Below are 21,132 nucleotides of genomic sequence, written 5' to 3'. Positions count from 1 at the left end.
CAGCAGTAAGATATGCTTCAGGGAGTATGACTGCCAGGCTGTTTGGCTAATGCGTGAGACAGCTCTTCAAATTTTGGCACAGGTCCTCAGACATTAGTAAGGTGAGCTTTTGCAGGGTCAACTGAGCAGAGTGTGCTTTTGTCATTTTCAGAGCTTCATGTTGGGTTGTCTGCCCTGTTTCATTATTCTTCCACATTACTGTGGTTGTTTGATCTGAGTGTCTTGTTGGCCATTTCGGGTGAGATTCAGAGTCAACCATATTGCTGTGGTCTGCAGGCCAAACCGGGTAAGGATGGCAGATCATCTTCTTTGTGGGAAACAGTGAATAAGATGGGGTTTTACAACAATCCCAGTCGTTTCATGAATTAATTGTGTTTATGTTCCTCAGTTGCCTTGGCATTTGAACTCGCGTCTCTGGAACATTAGTCCCAGCCTGTGGATTGCCTTTTCAGTAACATTATCACAATGCCACCATTTCCTTCAGTATTGTCATTGACATTGTTAACATTTAAAAAACATTTTAGGCTTCAATTCTATGCCCAATGAACTTTAGGATAGGGATTTTTATCTGGTATCCACCAGAAATAACCAGAGAACATGGAGAAAAAATACAATCCTAAATTAACTGCTTACTTTCTGGGAGAAATGCCCTAATTTGTCTGAGTTTGTTTATCTCTCTCTCCATAAGATCACTGTATTCTGAATATGAGTCACAGTGAAATATCATGAAAAGGTGTTTAGTACTGCTAAAGGTGCTTGTGTCTCAATAAAAGTTCACCTGTATAGAGACATGACCATGACCTATCATCCACAGTGGAGAGAGGTGAAGGTACCAGTGATGAGGGTGTCAATCATCTGAATTAGTTTTCTAGAACCATTTCCACCTTATGACAACAATAAATGTTACTATTTATGCGGGGAAGATTTTTTAAAAACTTGCTTCACTTGGGTAGGAAGCCATTTAATTGTTGTTCAATGTTGGTTGGAGAATTCTTGCTCGTTGCCTGCAACAAGTTTCACAACACATTGCAACAATAGTAATTATACGTTTAATTGAGTTTAACTGATTTTTATATCGTCAAAGTTCTTGTGCTTTGGAGCTCTTGGAATTTTGATAACAGTGGGGCCTCCAAAACAGAAGGTTGAGTTCTGCTGCTTTAGGTTGCAATTTACAACTCATATTCAACATTGCTATCATTATCAAGCAGTGCACTTCTGGAATGCAAGTTATCTGTCAAGACTTTGTGCATTCTTTATTTACAATGCAGTACTTAATGGTAAAATAGGAGGAAGATGTTGTAATGCTTGATAAAAAGAGAACATTAAATACTATTTGACTGATAATGGTGACAGATGTTTGGATGACGCTATAATCAAATGTACAAGTGAAGCCTTGGTTGGTAGTTTCAAGTTTCTAACCCAACCTGGACTAATTGTTTGAGAACACAAATAATTAATATTTTTTATGCTTTAACATTTTTGCAGCATTTATTAACCAATGGCATCAAGAATCCAAGGACAAAGTAATGATGCTGTTGCTGACTCATCTCCCATTACTGAAACCAGGAAATACTGATGCAAAAATGGAATACATGAAACTTTTACCTAAAATCTTGGCTCATTCAATTGAGAACAATCAGCATATTGAGGAGAGCAGACAGCTCTTATCCTACGCTTTGATCCATCCAGCCACCTCACTGGAGGACAGAAATGCACTAGCCATGTGGCTCAACCATTTAGAGGATCGCACCTCTAATTATGGAAACCAGAGCAGAGGGCGTCCAGACTCGATGGATTATGGGCAAACTCTTTATTATCACCAAAGACAGAACTCTGATGACAAGCTCAATGGTTGGCAGAGTCTACGTGATTCTGGGATCTGTGTGTCTGCTTCTAACTGGCCAGATAAGAACCAGGCTTGTGAGAATGGACATTTGCCACTTTATTCTTCTACATCTGTACCTGCAACAATCAACACTATTGGGACTAGCACAACCACAAGTGAGTATAAAACGCATTTGATTTTGTACTTTGAGATTTAATATTTTTCAAGCTTTTGGAAATATGTTGATATTCTCTACTGATATACACAGTTCAGTTTTAGATAAATTAATCTGTTGCTAAAGGAAAATAATTATACTTTAACTCTATAATGGTTACTTCTGACATTTCTGCTATACTTTTCAAGATTCTTGTACGTGCTTTAACAATTTAACCCTAAAAAGATCACTTTTAGAACAGTAAACTAAAGCTGCCTTGAATTTCAGTTTATACATTGCACAGAAGTACCATAATATTTGTTCAATTCATTTTTCTAAACTCAATGCTGCACTTAGATGTTCCTACTTGAACTCTTGCTTTGTGTTCCTAAGGCAGCTGTATGACTGTGATATAGATGTCTCTGACATTCTTCTAGTTCCAGTTTCTGCCAAGAAAAAATTGAAATGCTTGAATAGAAGATAGTAATACATCAGGATATGGCTTGGAATTGCAGAATTCTCACATTTATGCAAATGAGGTTTCTGCAGATTTCAAGGCACCTGTTCCCATGAACTAATGCAATCTTGCACTGGATTGCTTTTGTAATGATGTGCCATGATTGATTCAAAACCTGGTGTGAGGATTTACTAGTTCCGCATTTTTTTGTTGCCGAATCCAAAGCTTAATGAGAGGTGTGAATGTAAGTACTGTACTTGGGTAATAAATATCCAGGTAATGTGAAGGTTATGTTAAGGCAAAATAGCAGTTCATTTGCATTCTAAATATGGTGTTGATTTAAACTGGTTTACAGCAGCTTTACACCAATGCTTGATTTGTAGAGTGTAAATCGGGTATGAAGAGGTAAACTGATTCCTAAATATAGCAAGCCTTGCTCCTCGAGTTTTGTTTTGCTCCACTTTGTTCTGGTGTCACCAAGATCCTGTGAACCATATTTACACTATAGGTGTTGTCTTGGTGTGAAACTAATAGTCTTGGAGTAAAACTGCACTAATGTTCCTGTTGTAGTGTAAATGCATCCTCGGGTTGTGACTTTCGCTGCTTTAGGTTTGGATTTATAGGCAAGTGAAGTCAGTAACATGGAATTCCAGTTCTTTGCTGCCAGGAGAGAACTGGGGCAAATTTTGGCAGTTTTAAATATTGCTGAGATCTATGGAGCAGCTCTCTAAGCTGATGGTGGTGTTATAATCCCCACAGAGACCAATAACCTTTAAAAAGATGTATGAATTTTCCAGTGACCAAAGCAAAGGATCAAGATTTTGTCTTAAGATTTTTACTGTAATAAACTAAAATAGACCTAGACTAAATGTTACTTAATAGGCAACTAATATACTAAAAATCCCAAGCTCCTCCCGTCTTCAACAGGATCTCTTTTCACTGCCCCGCCAGGGCGAATCTTCTATTGTTCCTTGAGCATAATCAAATTTGTTTCCAGAAGCAAGGTATCTATGCCAACGTTTTGGTCTTTAACTCTCCTCAAGCCTTGTTTCTTCAAACTGGAAACCTATCCTCACCAACACTCTGCTTGGTGTTTAACACAAAACTTCCTTCCTGGTATAGGAGCACTTGCTTTTGGTCTTTTTTCCCTAAACACTTGGTCTGGCTGCTTCTGAGAGGCTGTAAGAACAGCCTTGCAACTTTTAATAGGTTTTGACCTGGCCCTCTGTCCCCATAGCAGCCAGGCCACATGGGCTTGTCTTCAGACAGATTTCATCAGAGGGCACGTGCCACAATTAATTTGCAACTCCGCTATCGTTGTATCATGCAGCATGTAGTTTTATGAACTGCGAAGAACGTAGTGATGGACTTCAAGAGAATATAGACTGGTGGAATGGGCGGACAGGTAACAAGTAAAATTAAATGCAGAGAAATGTGAAGTGATAAACTTTGGCAAGAAGAATGAGACAAGGCAATATAAAATAAAAGGAACAAACTCAAAGGGGGTGCGAGAACAGAGACACATTGGGATATACGTGCGTAAGTTCATTGTAGGTGTTAGAGGAGATTGTGAAGGTGAAGTAAAAAGACATATGGAATCCTAGGCTTCATAAGTAGAGACATAGAGAGTAAAGTTATAATTACCCTTTTTAAATCACTGGTTCGGCCTCCGGTAGTATTTTGTCCAATTATGGGCATTGTGCTTTAGGAAGGATGTGAAGGCCATGTAAACCTTTTCTGTTCCCTCTCCAAGAATGCTTCCAAGCTTGAGAGACTTCAGTTAGGCAGATAGATTGGAGAAGCTGGGGTTGTTCTCCTTGGAGAAGAAAAGGTTGAGAGGGGATTTAATAATGGTGCTCAAAATCATGAAGGTTCTAGGCAGAGTAAATGAGGAGAAACTTCCCATTTCCGGTTAGGCTTGAGAACAAGAAAACACAATTGAGGGTGATTGGCAAAAACTTCTATGCAACAAGTGGTTAGGATCTGGAAAGTTCTGCCTGTGTATCATAGACACAGATCCGATAGTATCTTTCAAAAGAAAATTGGATAAACGCGCAGTAAAATTTGTGCGACCTCTGGGAAAGGGAAGCAGAATGGGAATAACCGGGTTGCTAAGATCTGGCATGGACATCGTGGACTGAAGAACAAACTTTTCATTTTGTGCTAGAATCATAGGTTAGACAATCAGGGTGGTAGAAGGTGAACTGGGTAAAGCTTTGTCATCCTTGTCTAGCAATTCCTATGCTGTACTCAGTAAAATGTCCCAATGTCCACATTCCCAATTGAATATGATCAAAATATTTTACATCAGATTCTACTAACTGTGACAAGAATCTGACCATAGTTAGACACGTGAATAGAATAAATTCAATAAAGGACTCCTCTGTATTTTAATAACAATCTTCCACCGTCATGATTTTACTCTCAAAAACATCTGAATCGCTTAATCCTACCCCATTTTCAAATGATACTTCAAAACCCACCTTTCCAACTTGCCTTTAGTCATCACTTATTTTTTCCTGCTCAGTGTCTAATTTTCTTCGCCCTTGATCAGCTAATTCAGCATAGCACCTTTTCTTTTGTCTGGATTCAGATGCTCAGCTACTTGATGAATAAACTTCTGAACCATGAGCCAGTTCAAAACATCAGTTTTATTTTGTCAAAGCTGTTGTGTTGACATGTGAATGTGATTATCAGTGGCCTCTAAATTAATTAAATTTTATTTTCTTTGGTACAATTGACACCTAAAATCAAAATAAGGTTAGATTTGATTCTTGGTTTTCTACCTTTTAAAAATTATGAAAGCATTCATTTGGGTTGTGGAAAATCAGAAGTACCAAATTCTAAAAGTAATGAGTGATCTTTGAAACTTTTGTAATAACATTGGTCAGCTGCATTAAGTTCGCTGGAGATTTGTTTACTGTTTGTTTTAAGCAGTGCGATAACTACGATAACAGACCTGGCATCTTTAATTGATACTATTGACACTAATGTTGAAATTGAAAAACAAATAAACATCTCTACAATACTACCTCTATTTCCTGAGCCAAATAATTCCCATTTGGTAAAAAGAATTTTAACATGACAAATGCATCTTTACAGCTACTTATCAGGATAGCTCAATGCTTGTTTTGATTTCTTTACTATGATTTGCTCCATTTCATCAGGGAAATGTGGGAAGTATTCGCTTAAAATGCAAGTTATTGTGAAAAGTTTTGTGATTGTGCATTTAATAAATGCAGCACATTATGTTCATGCTTTGAAAATGATTGTACATTGCCTTTTATTGAAGAACACATGAATTGAGATCTTAGAATGTGTTCTAATAAGACAAATTTTAAGAGCAATAATTGTTAAAAATGTATATTGTATGTGTCGGGACAACTTCTTTTCCTTTACTAGTTCAGGACTTGTTCTTGATGAGAATAATTATGAGCCAGATAAATGGTAATTTTGAAGTGCACATGCGTTATTATCTTAACCTAATAAATTTGAGTCACCTTACTCATTTTTTTTGTGGTTTTATGAATGTCAGGAAATGGTAGCTTGTCATCTCCATTCATAAGGTTTTCTAACTTGCCTATTGACCTTAGATGCCACATCATTTCTACATGCAAAATTCTGTCATTTGGTTTTGTTGTAAGCAAATTGATATATTCATAATAGTGAGAAATCACCAAATCTACCAAAGAGCAGATCACAAATAGGAACAAAAATTGCCAGAGAGGAATTTGTGAAACTAAAATCTTAAGTGGGAAATCCAATTGTAGAAAGGGTGCCAGGAACCAAAAAAATACTCCAATGCGGCCTGACGTGTTAGTTTTTCAAAACTGGGATTTGTAATGTAACACAATTTACATTTGTAAAATAGTAGTTTTGTGTTTGCAGAGTCATCAACCGCCTTTTCTGTCAGTGGCTTCCAAAGCTGAGGCTTAAGTTCAAGGAGCTTTTACAAGCTAAGGCTCTGTCAGAAAATGTTAGTGGAACTCAGTTCCCAGAATAGTGGCAGTAAAATAGCCAGGAAAATATTTGGTAGCGAGTTTAATCAATACTGCTTTGATATTTTTGATGGAGCAAATTTATTAAGCATGAACTCCAATCCAGCTTAAAAAACTAACATTGCCAGGATGGATTTTTCCTTTCTTTACCTCTCGGTTTTCCTCTGCTCATCATGCTCATGCACACTCTCCTTAATTTCATTGTCTGTCTGTCTGTCTGTCTGTCTGTCTGTCTGTCTGTCTCTCTTCCCCCATCTCTGGTGTGACTGCGTGATTGTTCTCACCCTCAACCTAACTGATATGCAGTCAGTTGCACTTCCTAGTGCACGTGAGCACACATGGTTGCGGCCACTGGTGCCTTGTCTCACTGATGTGAGCTTTGTTGCAATAACCAGAACTATAAAGGCTGCAAATACTAAGTTCAGGTGGCATTTGTGGAGTAAGAAACAGAGTTAATGTTTGAGGTCAATTACCTTTTATAGGATTTATCAGTTATTTTCTTATTTGCAGAGGCATTTTCCTTTGGGTAGATGACACTCTTTAGAATTTTAGATGTGTGTTAAGAACCCTTGTTTGCAGGGGATCACCCCCACAGTAATTCTCAAACCACTGCCCTGTTGTCCTTCATTTGTAATGCTTTTATTTAGAATGTTCTTTGAGAAGAGAGGATTGTTTGGGCATAAGAAAGGTTGTTATATTTTCTGGGCGAAAGTGTATTGTCAGGAAAATTTTGGTAAAGAAAATATCCACTTGTTTACTGAATATAGCTTTCAAGTTACTTAAAATTTGTTTTTAATTTGCATTTTTCCCCCAATGCTGCACTGGTGGGACAGCAACAATGTAGAATGCAACATATGCTCTATCTAAGTGTTGCAAGAGTGTTATTGGTACATCTTTCAATTTTAGTATGAAAGTTAATTCAAATAATGTAAATGGACCCTTGACTGCAAAGAAATTCTAACAATCCTTAAAATGGACGATTATTAAAGACAACTAGAAAAAAAAACACGTGCAGTTCTACGTAACATATCTGAACTCTCAATTGGTAATTGTGTCATCAGGATAGGATGAATATTCTGCATTTTTGCTGAGAACTAAGGTTACTATTTTAAGTGCATTGAAATGACTATTTTAAACTCTGCATTGGGTTGCTGTAGAGTAGTTCTTAATTTAGTGACCTTGCTGCGCAATTCAGGCAGGGTAAATTATTTGGTCTTGATGAAATGTAATGTTGAGGCATTGTGAGTCATTTATGTTTGAGTATGGCCTGCATGTAAAAATACAGTAGGACAAAATATAGGCTTGGTAGTCTGTAATGTATATACATGAATTTGTAGAAAATTTGAATTGTGAATTTCATTGTGGACAAGTGGTGTTTCCACACAAGTAACGTGATGTGGAATTTTGCAGTTGGCTTACGTTGTAGGATAACTGTTGTCAGTAGGGATCCTCATCCACCAGAAGCAGATTCAGGATTGCACTTCATACAATTTTAGAACTGTTTAAAATGAAGGCCAGAGATTGCATACAATGTGCACCCAAATTTATAACCCATTCTCCCAGCCTGCAAGGCTCCAGCCCCAACTCAACACACAGTCCAGGCATAATTATATTTGGAATAATACAATTTTAAATGAAGGCTAAGCACTTTTAATGTCCTTATTCCTCCTGTTTTTTTAAAGTTTATTCAATAGTGTCGCAAGTAGGCTTGCATTAACACTGCAATGAAGTTACTGTGAAAATCCCCTCGCCGCCACACTTTGGCGTCTGTTCGGGTACACTGAGGGAGAATTTAGCATGGCCAATGCACCTAACCAGCAAGTCTTTCGAACTGTGGGAGGAAACCGGAGCACCTGGAGGAAACCCACACAGACCCGGGGAGAACATGCAAGCTACGCACAGACAGTGACTCAAGCCGGGAATTGAACCCAGGTCCGTGGCGCTGTAAAGCAGCCACTTAAGGATCTAATTTTTTAAAAAGTAAAATAACTAGCTGATGATGACAGAGGTAACAGTGTTTCCATTTGACAAAAAAAATCTATGTAGTTTCTGGTTGCTTGGATGTCCATCTAAAGTTATTTGGTTTATTTTTGAGAATAGTGATGTGTGAATGAAAGTTGCTGTGTTCACATTAAGCAGCAAAGCCCTTCAATGAAAGTTAATAAAATAAGCTACAACTCTCCTGGTGCTCAGCAGTAAAGAACAAAAACCAGAACCTCAGAATTGTTAACAGCACAGAAGGAGGCCATTTGGACCATTTTGTCTTTGCCAACCACTACCCTGCCTTTTCCCCATAGCACTGCGCATTTTTCTTTTTCAGATAACAATCCAATTCTCTCTTGAATGCTTTGATTGAACCTACCTCCACCAAACACTCAGGCAGTGCATTCCAGATCCTAAATATTTGCTGTGTGAAAAAGTTTTTCCTCACGACCCATTGCTTCTTTTGCTACTTGCCTTAAATCTGTGCCCTCTTGTTCTTGATCTTTCTACCAATTGGAGCAATTATTCCCTATCTAGTCAGGCCCGGTCCCTGATGATTCTGAATACTTCTCTCAAATCTGCTTTCAACCTATTCTTCTCCAAGGAAAACTGCCTCAACTTTGCCAGTCTATCCATGTAAGTGAAGTTCCTCAGCCCTGGGATCATTCTTGTGAATTTTTTCTCTGCTCTCTCTCGAATGCCTTCACATCCTTCTGAAAGTGGCACCCAGGGCAAGACATAATCCTCCAGTTGAGGCTGAATCGGTGTTCTAGATAAGTTTAACATTTAACTTGATTATTTTTGTACTCTATACGCCAAGGTTAACCAGTCATTCAGCTTGTCTTGCCACCTTCAATGATGTGTTGTGCACATATAAACCCAAGTCCCTTTGCTCCCACACCTGCTTTAGAATTATACCTTTTAATTTATATTGTCTCTCTACATTGTTCAATCAAAATGAATCACTCTCACTTAGAACATAGAACAGTACAACACAGAACAGGCCCTTCGGCCCACAATGTTGTGCCGAGCTTTATCTGAAACCAAGATCAAGCTATCCCACTCCCTATCATCCTGGTGTGCTCCATGTGCCTATCCAATAACCGCTTAAATGTTCCTAAAGTGTCTGACTCCACTATCACTGCAGGCAGTCCATTCCACACCCCAACCACTCTCTGCGTAAAGAACCTACCTCTGATATCCTTCCTATATCTCCCACCATGAACCCTATAGTTATGCCCCCTTGTAATAGCTCCATCCACCCGAGGAAATAGTCTTTGAACGTTCACTCTATCTATCCGCTTCATCATTTTATAAACCTCTATTAAGTCTCCCCTCAGCCTCCTCCGCTCCAGAGAGAACAGCCCTAGCTCCCTCAACCTTTCCTCATAAGACCTACCCTCCAAACCAGGCAGCATCCTGGTAAATCTCCTCTGCACTCTTTCCAGCGCTTCCACATCCTTCTTATAGTGAGGTGATCAGAACTGCACACAATATTCCAAATGTGGTCTCACCAAGGTCCTGTACAGTTGCAGCATAACCCCGTGGCTCTTAAACTCCACCCCCCTTTTAATAAAAGCTAACACACTATAGGCCTTCTTCACAGCTCTATCCACTTGAGTGGCAACCTTCAGAGATCTGTGGATATGGACCCCAAGATCTCTCTGTTCCTCCACAGTCTTCAGAACCCTACCTTTGACCCTGTAATCCACATTTAAATTAGTCCTACCAAAATGAATCACCTCACATTTATCAGGGTTAAACTCCATTTGCCATTTTTCAGCCCAGCTTTGCATCCTATCTATGTCTCTTTGCAGCCTACAACAGCCCTCCACCTCATCCACTACTCCACCAATCTTGGTGTCATCAGCAAATTTACTGATCCACCCTTCAGCCCCCTCCTCTAAGTCATTAATAAAAATCACAAAGAGCAGAGGACCAAGCACTGATCCCTGTGGCACTCCGCTAGCAACCTGCCTCCAGTCCGAAAATTTTCCATCCACCACCACCCTCTGTCTTCGATCAGATAGCCAGTTACCTATCCAATCGGCCAACTTTCCCTCTATCCCACACCTCCTTACTTTCATCATAAGCCGACCATGGGGGACCTTATCAAACGCCTTCCTAAAATCCATGTATATGACATCAACTGCCCTACCTTCATCAACACACCTAGTTACCTCCTCAAAAAATATAGTCAAATTTGTGAGGCACGACTTGCCCTTCACGAATCCGTGCTGACTATCCCGGATTAATCCGCAACTTTCTAAATGGTCGTAAATCCCATCTCTAAGGACCTTTTCCATCAATTTACCAACCACCGAAGTAAGACTAACCGGTCTATAATTACCAGGGTCATTTCTATTCCCTTTCTTAAACAGAGGAACAACATTCGCCATTCTCCAGTCCTCTGGCACCATCCCCGTGGACAGTGAGGACCCAAAGATCAAAGCCAAAGGCTCTGCAATCTCATCCCTTGCCTCCCAAAGAATCCTAGGATATATTTCACCAGGCCCAGGGGACTTATCGACCTTCAGTTTATTCTAAACTGCCAGTACATCCTCCCTCCGAACATCTATTTCCTCCAGCCTACGAGCCTGTAACACCTTCTCTTCCTCAAAAACATGGCCCCTCTCCTTGGTGAACACTGAAGAAAAGTATTCATTCATCACACTTCTTATCTCTACTGACTCCATACACAAGTTCCCACTACTGTCCTTGACCGGCCCTAACCTCACCCTGGTCATTCTTTTATTCCTCACATAAGAGTAAAAAGCCTTGGGGTTTTCCTTGATCCGACCCGCCAAGGACTTCTCATGTCCCCTCCTAGCTCTCCTAAGCCCCTTTTTCAGCTCATTCTTCGCTAACTTGTAACCCTCAATCGAACCATCTGAACCTTGTTTCCTCATCCCTACATAAGCTTCCCTCTTCCTTTTCACAAGACATTCCACCTCTTTCGTGAACCATGGTTCCCTCACTCGGCCATTTCCTCCCTGTCTGACAGGGACATACCTATCAAGGACACCCAGTATTTGTTCCTTGAAAAAGTTCCACTTTTCATTAGTGCCTTTCCCTGACAGTTTCTATTCCCATCTTATGTCCCCTAATTCTTGCTTAATCACATCATAATTACCTCTCCCCCAATTGTAAAACTTGCCCTACCATACGGCCATATCCCTCTCCATTGCAGTAACAAAAGACACCGAATTGTGGTCACTATCTCCAAAGTGCTCTCCCACAACCAAATCTAACACTTGGCCCGGTTCATTTCCCAGTACCAAATCCAATGTGGCTCCACCTCTTGTCGGCCTATCCACATATTGTGTCAGGAAACCCTCCTGCACACACTGCACAAAAACTGCCCCATCCGAACTATTTGACCTACAAAGGTTCCAATCAATATTTGGAAAGCTAAAGTCCCCCATGACAACTACGCTGTGACCCCCACACATATCTATAATCTGCTTAGCAATTTCTTCCTCCACATCTCTATTACTATTTGGGGGCCTATAGTAAACTCCTAACAACGTGACCGCTCCTTTCCTATTTCTAACTTCAGCCCATATTACCTTAGTGTGCAGATCCCCCTCGAAGTGCCTTTCCGCAGCCGTTAGACTATCCTTGATTAACAATGCCACTCGTCCACCTCTTTTGCCAGCTTCCCTACACTTACTGAAACATCTATACCCCGGAACGTCCAACGACCATTCCTGTCCTTGTTCTAATCACGTCTCCGTAATTGCCACAACATCGTAGTCCCAAGTACCAATCCACGCCCCAAGTTCATCTACTTTGTTCCGGATGCTCCTTGCATTGAAGTAGACACACTTCAACCCACCTTCCTGTCTACCGGTACCCATCCTTGACCTTGATACCTTCCCCAATACCTCACCACCCTCAACACTGACTTCTGGACTACAACTCCTTTTCCCACTCCCCTGACAAATTAGTTTAAACCCCCCTGAAGAGCCATAGCAAATTTCCCTCCCAGGATATTGGTGCCCTTCTGGTTCAGGTGCACCCCGTCCTGTTTGTACAGGTCCCACCTTCCCCAGAATGTGTTCCAATTATCCACATATCTGAAACCCTCCCTCCTACACCATCCCTGCAACCACATGTTTAACTGCACTCTCTCCCTGTTCCTCAACTCGCTATCACGTGGCACCGGTAATGTACCAGAGATGACCACATGCTTTGTCTTGGCTCTCAGCTTCCAGCCCAGCTCCCGAAATTCCTGTTTTAAATCCCCGTCCCTTCTCTTACCTATGTCGTTGGTACCAATGTGTACCACGACTTGTGACTGTTTCCCCTCCCCCTTAAGAATCCGGAAGACATGGTCCGAGACGTCACGGACCCTGGCATCCGGTAGGCAACATACCATCCTCGAGTCTCTTTTGCTGCCACAGAACCTCCTATCTATCCCTCTAACTAACGAGTCCCCAATAACTATTGCCCTCCCGCTCTCTCCCTTACCCTTCTCTGCATTAAATGCCATCTGCCCATTTTACCAACCTGCCTGTTCTGCATTATCCATCTCACAGTTCATAAAGTTTCCAAGTTTCTTATCATCTGCAGATTTTGAAATTGTACCCAATATACCAAGGTCTAGGTCATTGATACATATAAAGTGCAAAAGTACCATCACTGATCCCATGGGAATCCAGCTACAAATCTTTCTCCAATTCGAAAAATATCCATTAACCACTGCTCTGTCTCTCTGTCACTCAACCAATCCATGTTGCCACTGTACTTTTATTCAATGAGCTATAACTTTGTTCCAGTCTTTTGTGCTCGGTGTTCCAAATGCCTTATTCAACCAGGTTCTGGGTTGTAATATCCACCTGATATCTGTCATAAGCACACTTTTTGTTCATGTTAATCTCTCCCTCTTTTGTTGTGGGGGGAGCTCTGGATTTGTTCGCCCAGTCTTTCCCCTTTGTGGGAATATACCTTGTCTTGCCCAAACCACCTCTTCTGTAATGGTAGCCCATTGTTCAGATATTGTTTTGTCTGCCAATCTTTGATTCCACTTGACCTGGGTCAGATCCATTCTTGCCTCACTGAAGTTGGCTTTCCCCAGTTAATTATTCTTACTCTGGATTGTTCTTTGTCCTTTTCCATAACTAATTTAAACATTATGACACATTGATCATTGTCCCCTAAGTGACACTTGATCCACTTGACCCATCTCATTCGCAAGAATCAGGCTTGGCTGTGTCTCCTTTCTCGTTGGACTGGGAATCTACTACTGTATAAGACTTTTCTGAACAGACTCGAAGAACTCTTGTCCATCTGTACCCTTTACACACTACAACCATCTCGGTCTATATTTGGATAATTAGAGTCTCCCATTATAATTACTTTATCATTCTTGCACCTCTGTAATTTCCTTGCAAATTTGTTGCTCTTCGTCTTTCCCCCTAGCTGATGGTCCATAGATTGCACCAAGTACCTTATTTGTTCCTGAGCTGTAGCCAAATAGATTCTTAATTCCTCTGGGACAACCTCTCTGTCCAGAACTACAATGGGCTCCTTAATCAATGTTACCATCCCTCCACCTTTTTCTGTCTTTTCTGAACACTGTATCCATGAATACTTAATGCCTGTCCTGCCTTTCTTTGAGCTAGGTCACTGTTATAGCCACAATATTATATTTCCACTTGGCAGTTTGCACCAGTAACTCAAATCTTAATTACCACACTCCTCATATTCACATACATACACAATAACTATATTCATTCTTTACTTTCTCTCTTACACTGAACCCAGCTAATACCTTACTGTTTCCTTTTGGTCCACTCCTATCTAAAATGGGACAGTTCCCTTCTCTAGCACCGCCTAACATTCTAACTTTATGCACCTTACTCCCCTTTCCTACTTCTATATGTTGGTGCTCACCCCCTTTGAACTTAGTTTAAATCCTCCCCAACTATACTAGCGAGAGTCCCCATGAGGACATTAGTCCCAGCCCTGTTGAAGTGCAACTCATCTCTCTTGAATTGATGCTTTCTACTCCAGAATCTGAGATTCTCCCATCTGCACCCTGCTTCAAGCCACACACACACTCTCACTATCTTATTTGTACTCTAGCAAGCACGTGGCACTGGAAGTAATCCGGAGATCACTACCTTTGACGTTCTATTTTTAAATTTCCTCCTACACTCCTGAAAATCTGACCGTACAACCTCAATGCCTGTCCTCTGTTGTTGGTACCAACATGTACCAAACTTTCTGGCCTATGCTCTCCAACTTGCCAAATATCCTGCCCCCTCTCTATGATGTCTTTTACGTTGGCACCAGGGATACAAAACATCATGCAGGACTCATGATATGAAGACTGTTACAGAAATGACTGTCTTTTCTAGTGACTGTGGAACCTCTGATAACTGCATTTCTACACTTTGCTGTTCCTACATGTACAGTTATTGGTGCCATGGTCTGGACTGCACTCGTTCAGGGTATAAGTCTCAGCAGACACCAATGTTGATCATCTGTTTAAGGGTGATACACACCCTAAAGACTCCTGTACTTTCTGCCTCTTCCTATACTTCCTGATGGCCACCCACTAACTTGAACTCACTGCCTGTGTGAGTCACCATATGCTGGAATGTATAAGTTTAGAAGGTTCTCATCCTCCCAACACAGTGACTTCAGCCACCTCTCAAACTTGGAAATCCTGAGCTTTAGCTTAGACACTCCTATTGAGCGATCATTAATTCTACAAATGGGTAACTATCAGCCCAAAGTTGAATTGAAATTTATTGAAAGAACTGGTGCTTTAAAATCACTGTATGGCGGATCACTGAAGTATGACCACATACTGTTATCATAATATTAATTGGGTTTTTAATTATATTCAGGTGGAGGACATTAATTGGGGGCTCACTTTTGCTCATATACATAGAGTAGTTTAAAAGGGTCTCTGCAAATAGAAACTTTTTAAATGTATAATGACTAGACTCCAAATCTGTTCTTCGCCTGGCTATCTGAGTTTTAACACATGCTCCATTGTGTGTCACATTACAATCATGCAGATGTAATGACGACCTGCAGAGAGCGATTGCATCCAAACTTATTGCTTGCAAAACAGAGGGCAATAAAGGAGCAACGCTTGCGAAAGGGCATGCTCGAGCTATTGTAGTCACTGCTGTCAACACATTTTGTCTTGTCAAATAACAATTCTAAAAGTTTTTGGTTTCTGTTCCTCATTTCTTTTTAGCAGAGCAGCATTAATGGACTGGTATCAGTTGCTATTTTGGGGCAAAATATAACAATGGTCTGAATGCTTTAAACTGTAGCTTTGGAGTGATTTGGGTGTTCCTTGGCTCAAAGATGGAGATTAACATTTGATTAGAATATGCACCATTCTTTGTTTCATTGCATATTTAAGCTGCGTAATTAGAAATGGAAAAGATTTTTAGTTTTGTTCATTACTCATATGAAGTACAAGAGATCTTGTCAAGGAGGAAACTGTCACTGCTGCTATCTCTATGCCAGTAAAATAAATAAATTTTGTTAAGTTATTTTTCAATGTGTACAATTAAATAAGGTAAATAATGGCTCTGGAGTAAATGAATTGCATGTATGTAGAAAAATAAGGCTTTAGACTTGGATAGACATGGGGTGGAATTCTCCCATCCAGCCGATGACAGGTTTGGTGGTGAGCGGGTGCGGTGGATCTGGCAGGAACCAAAAAGTCGGAAACGCGTTGGTGTAAAATCACAGTGCAACTCTCCCATTGGAGGGTTAATGGTGGATTGCTCTTCCCACTGGCTGGTGGTGCATATGCCTTTTGCATTAATTTGCATCTCAAGAATTTTCATTAAAACTTTTCACAATGTGGCCCTCCATTCACCAGAGACTTTGGAGTGAGTACCGCAACTTTCTGCCATAGTGTTACACTGCTCTGGATGTGCTGTCCACCATTCTGCTGGGGAAGACAGGTTCCTGCCTCTATTACCATGCTGAGCTAGTCTTCATAGACAGCACTGTGCTGCTGGACCCATGGACCCTCTTGTGTCACCAAGTCAAATTAGTATTGGGGTATGGGATTGGGGAGTGGAGGGGTCTCCTTGCCCCAATATCTCACAGCAGTGTTTATCAGGACAGTGTTTAAAAGTTAATTCCTGGGATGTGGGCATCGCTGGCTGGGCCAGCATTTATAGCCCACCTCTAATTGTCCTTGAATTGACTGGCTTGCTAAACCATTTCAAAGGATTTTTAAGAGTCAACCTCCATTGCTGTGGTTCTGTAGTCACATGAAGGCCAGATCAGGTAAGGGTAGCAGTTTCCTTCTCTGAAGGACATTAGTCAATCAGATGGGTTTTTACAACTATTGACAATGGTTTTGTGGTCATTAGGCTCTTATTTGCAGACTTTTCTAGTGAATTCAAATTTCTTCATTTGCTGTGGAGGGTATAGAACTGTCCCCAGAGCATTACCCTGGGTCTCTGGATTACTAGTCCAGTGACAATATCATTCTGCTACCACCTCCTCCAGTGCTGCAGGAGTCATGCTGCCATGGATCTGAAGTTCAACCAGGGGGTGGTGCGAGGTCAGGCCTGGGTGGTGAGGGGGGTTGTAGCCTAACAAAGATAAAGGGGGCATTAGGAAGCCAGGCTGTGCAGGTGAGGGGGCGGGTGGTGTGAGGGTTCATAATGGCAGGCAGAGGGGCAAGGAGGTGGATGATGGTCAACAATGGAAGGCAGAGGGAACACCCAGAGGAGGGAAGCCACACCCTGACGAGGCTGCATGAAAAGCTCACAAACAAGGGGTCAAAGGGATTCCACATCCTTTACTGGAAAGGCATGCACGAAGACCAGATGGGTTGGAGAAAGTGAGGTAAGTATGCTGGACTGGTTTTGGAATATGGTGCCAGGACCTTAGAATCTGAGGGTGGGCAGACAAATCAGCCGCCAGGAGAGTCGGAGGGAATTCGCTTGTGCATAAACTTTCAAGCGCAAGATCTGGCACAGGGCCACACCACTCTGGTCGGCGGGACAGTGCCACCAGAGCCGCCCGCCACCACACTTAGTCTCAACATGGGAGAATTCCGCCCATTATTCTAACCTCCAATGCACTTCCAAGCTCAAGACCAATTTTGCATTACATGCTTCTCAAGCTCTTTCCATCCTGTGTACAGCATGTTGGGGGAATATTAGTGAATTATATGGATAAGGAAACCACTGACAGATTTGTAATATCATGTGTGTAACCAAGCAAATTGAGCTTGAGACCACAAAATTTGAATCCCAATATTAGATTGTTGCAGGATTAAAACTTCATGAAAGCCATGTATGATAAAGACAAAAGCATGTACGTGTTTAAAACTGACACAGTGGGTAGGCTTAGGGATATTAGACTTTGACAATTGCTTTCAATGAATAACTATTCTGTTATAATATGTTTTCTAGTTCTCTCAGGCCAGACACACCACAGTCCTCTGAAGCGTTCAGTATCTCTTACCCCACCAATCAATGTGCCAAATCAGCCTCTAGGTCATGGATGGATGTCCCATGAAGACCTGCGAGCAAGGGGACCTCAGTGTATCCCATCAGACCATGCTCCTCTCTCCCCACAGAGCAGTGTTGCTTCTTCGGGTAGCGGTGGGAGTGAGCATCTTGAAGATCAAGCAGTGACACGTAATACATTCCAAGAAGAGGGCAGTGGCATGAAAGGTGGGTAATTGTTGTTAGAATGGTGTTGACTAAAGAAGAATCTATCATTCCAAACAGATAGTGGAGAAAGAGTGTTCCTGTTGTACTGTTAACATTGCTGATGTATTGCGGTCACCGCTACTGCAGTGAATTTTTGTAGTAAGGTTTTTCACTGTAATGTTAACTTGGTTTAAAAAACCTTCCCAGGATTCCATAACTCTGGAATCGGCCGCTGAATTTTGTGTTGCTTGCCAATATGATTGTGACTACAGTTCAATTAAAATTTGGAAATATTTGGGCGGAAAACATTTAAAGGTGAATCAGTGAATACTTGTGAAGCTAAGCCTTAAGTTTTCATTGTTGTCAATAGTGAAAGTTGTTTGGTTCTTCAAATGTGACATGATATTGTGGGTTTTTATGCTTCTATTCTGCTTTACTGGATCAGAGAAAAAAAGGAGGCTGTTATAATGGTCAGTTTTTTTTTTGAGTGTTCAAATAGTGGGAGTAATAATTCAAATGGTATATGGAACAGAGCAAAGAAGAGGCATTCTTTCAGATAACTGCTCAAGAAGATACTCTTCATCATAGAAACCCTACAGTACAGAAAGAGGCCATTCGGCCCATCGAGTCTGCACCGACCACAATCCCACCCAGGCCCTACCCCCATATCCCCACATATTTTACCCGCTAATCCCTCTAATCTACACATCCCAGGACACTAAGGGGCAATTTTAGCATGGCCAATCAACCTAACCCGTACATCTTTGGACTGTGGGAGGAAACCGGAGCACCCAGAGGAAACCCACGCAGACACGAGGAGAATGTGCAAACTCCACACAGACAGTGACCAAGCCGGGAATCGAACCCAGGTCTCTGGAGCTGTGAAGCAGCAGTGCTAACTACTGTGCTACTAGATAATGTGCAAAATATCAGGAATATTATCCTATAGGCATTCAATCCAGAAAATCAAGCACCATTAGTAATAATATAGCAATACATTATTATTATTATAGTAGGTGCTTTTTAAAAAAATATAAGATCTGATGTTGATTCTAAGATAGAAAGAAAATCAGAATGAAATTTAAAATGGACTGAAAAGGGATCTGTATTGCAAAGAATTATTCAACTCTGGAGAGGTGGAAAATGAAATTTGCTTTACATGAAGTTAAAGATTCTGTAACGTGTTAAAGATTTCCATCAAAAATTAATCTCAAAAGTGTTTGTATTAACCTCCAAGTAGACATTGAATAAAGATCTATCGTTGACTCGAAGTATCTTTGACCGTTGCTGAAAAGAGCAATTTTATATTAAACTTCATGGTTATTAGTTAATGGCTGTTCTGCCTTTCAGAAAGAATAAGTTATGCTTAAATTTTAGCTCTGGTGTGGATCCAGTGTCACTGGTAATTTTAGCTGATACTTGGCTACAAATAAAATGTTCAGATCTGTTGAATGCTGATACTAAGTTATGCATTCTGTGTTGCATTTTGGCGTCTTTTAAGAGAGCAGTCGTGGCTTTAGGTGCCGACACTATTTGTTTTGTGGCTGAAGCAGAAGCTAAATTGAGATCAAGATTGTGTGTTTTATTTAGCTGACAAATCTGGTACATATCTCAACTTGTGGCAGTGCCAAAATAACCATTCAGTGGTCAAATGACTTGCACCTAGTATCCAACTGCAGAGGCTGTTTGTGGCCAGTGACCTGTCAGCAAGTTGTTTGTTACTGTGTACTGCTTTCTTGGCTGACTCAGCAGGACGGTCCACGACAAATAAGTCCAGATGACTATTATGTGGTGATATGTGCCCAGTTCAAATAACAGTCACCCCCAAAATATTTAATTGATGAAACAGCTGAATGCTTAAGAAATCACAATTTCCGACAAAGGTGAGAGATTTGTATCAGCTGAGAGAAATTACTCAAACAATACAAACTTTGGAGTAGACCAAACGATCTTAAAATGTTGGAGGATAACATTGAATGAGCCTGATAAAAGACAAACCAACAACGAGGGGCCACTATGTTTTTTTTCAGATAGAACATGTGCAAGAATGCATGCTGTTGATTTGTGCCCATATTGAGCACCCTCATTAATGCAGTCACCTTTAGGAAAGTTTGATTAATTCCATTCTAATGCCTAGTGCCACAGTGCTTCAAAAAATAAGTAGACGTCCTTCTTGGTCTGGGGGATTTGCACTCAGAACTGAATGTTACAGAAGGTTTCAGTTGGAAACGAGAATAATTCTTGCTTGTTCAGAAAATAAATCTTTTGTGTAGTGACTTTAATTTTTCTCTCCAGATTGCTTGTAAATACTAAAAACACCTGTATGATTTGAGAATTGTGACACTGCAGCCTTCCAGAAGGGAACAACATGTATTACAATTTGGAATGATCTTTGTTGCTATCTTTAAATGACTACCCTGATTTCTAGTGCCACCAACTAACGTACACATTCTACTTGAACACTGGATAATAAACTGCTGAACTATTTCTTTCTTAATCAGTGAAAGTTATGCAGGGACACAGTTGCTGGCATATTGAAGGAAAGTTGGGATAATGTTTGTGGGACTTTTTCACCTCATGGATAAAGATAAATGCTGGTGGTCCAGATTTTAGATTTGAAGATCTAAAGTTCAAATTCAGATTGCTTGGATTGTAAAAGATGTTCTAAAGCCCAACATCTGATGCTCACTCCTACATAATTGATAGTGCTTAGCTGTGAAAGCAAAAAAAAAATCATTAATTATTTTTACTGTGTAAACCAAATCAGTTACAACCTAGAGTGTCAGGTAGTAGGACAGACTGGTGAAAAGTTTTTGATTAAAATAAATTCTTGCATTTAGATATTTACTTAATCATGTATCTGAAAAATGCTTCACATGCAATGAATCATTTAAACGCAATAATTGTTCTATAGTGTGAGGAGAGTAGGAAATGAATACATATGAGTGTGCCTATGTTCGGGCACACTCTTAGTACTGGCAATTATCTGCCAGGATGCAAAAAATGGCTAACTAATCCTGGCGTGAAAAGTTGGTGCTGCATATTAATTTTTTTGTACT

The 21,132-nt window shown here is 40.6% G+C and overlaps 1 protein-coding gene across 4 annotated transcripts in view; it reads left to right on the top strand.

The window, feature by feature from the left end:
• Window positions 1–21,132, top strand: part of samd4a (sterile alpha motif domain containing 4A) — a 188,024-nt gene that overhangs the window by 72,793 nt on the left and 94,099 nt on the right. For 3 of the 4 annotated variants that reach the window (XM_078233900.1, XM_078233901.1, XM_078233899.1), the window contains exons 3-4: window positions 1,486–2,001; window positions 17,831–18,094. In XM_078233900.1, coding sequence (XP_078090026.1) covers window positions 1,486–2,001; window positions 17,831–18,094 — 780 coding nt within the window. The remainder of the gene's footprint in view (window positions 1–1,485; window positions 2,002–17,830; window positions 18,095–21,132) is intronic. The other variant, XM_078233902.1, reaches the window with a different exon arrangement.

Source organism: Mustelus asterias, chromosome 18 (assembly GCF_964213995.1).
Source record: "Mustelus asterias chromosome 18, sMusAst1.hap1.1, whole genome shotgun sequence".
NCBI lineage: Eukaryota > Metazoa > Chordata > Chondrichthyes > Carcharhiniformes > Triakidae > Mustelus > Mustelus asterias.
Note: the sequence above shows the minus strand (reverse complement) of the source record. Positions and strands in the feature narration are given on the sequence as shown.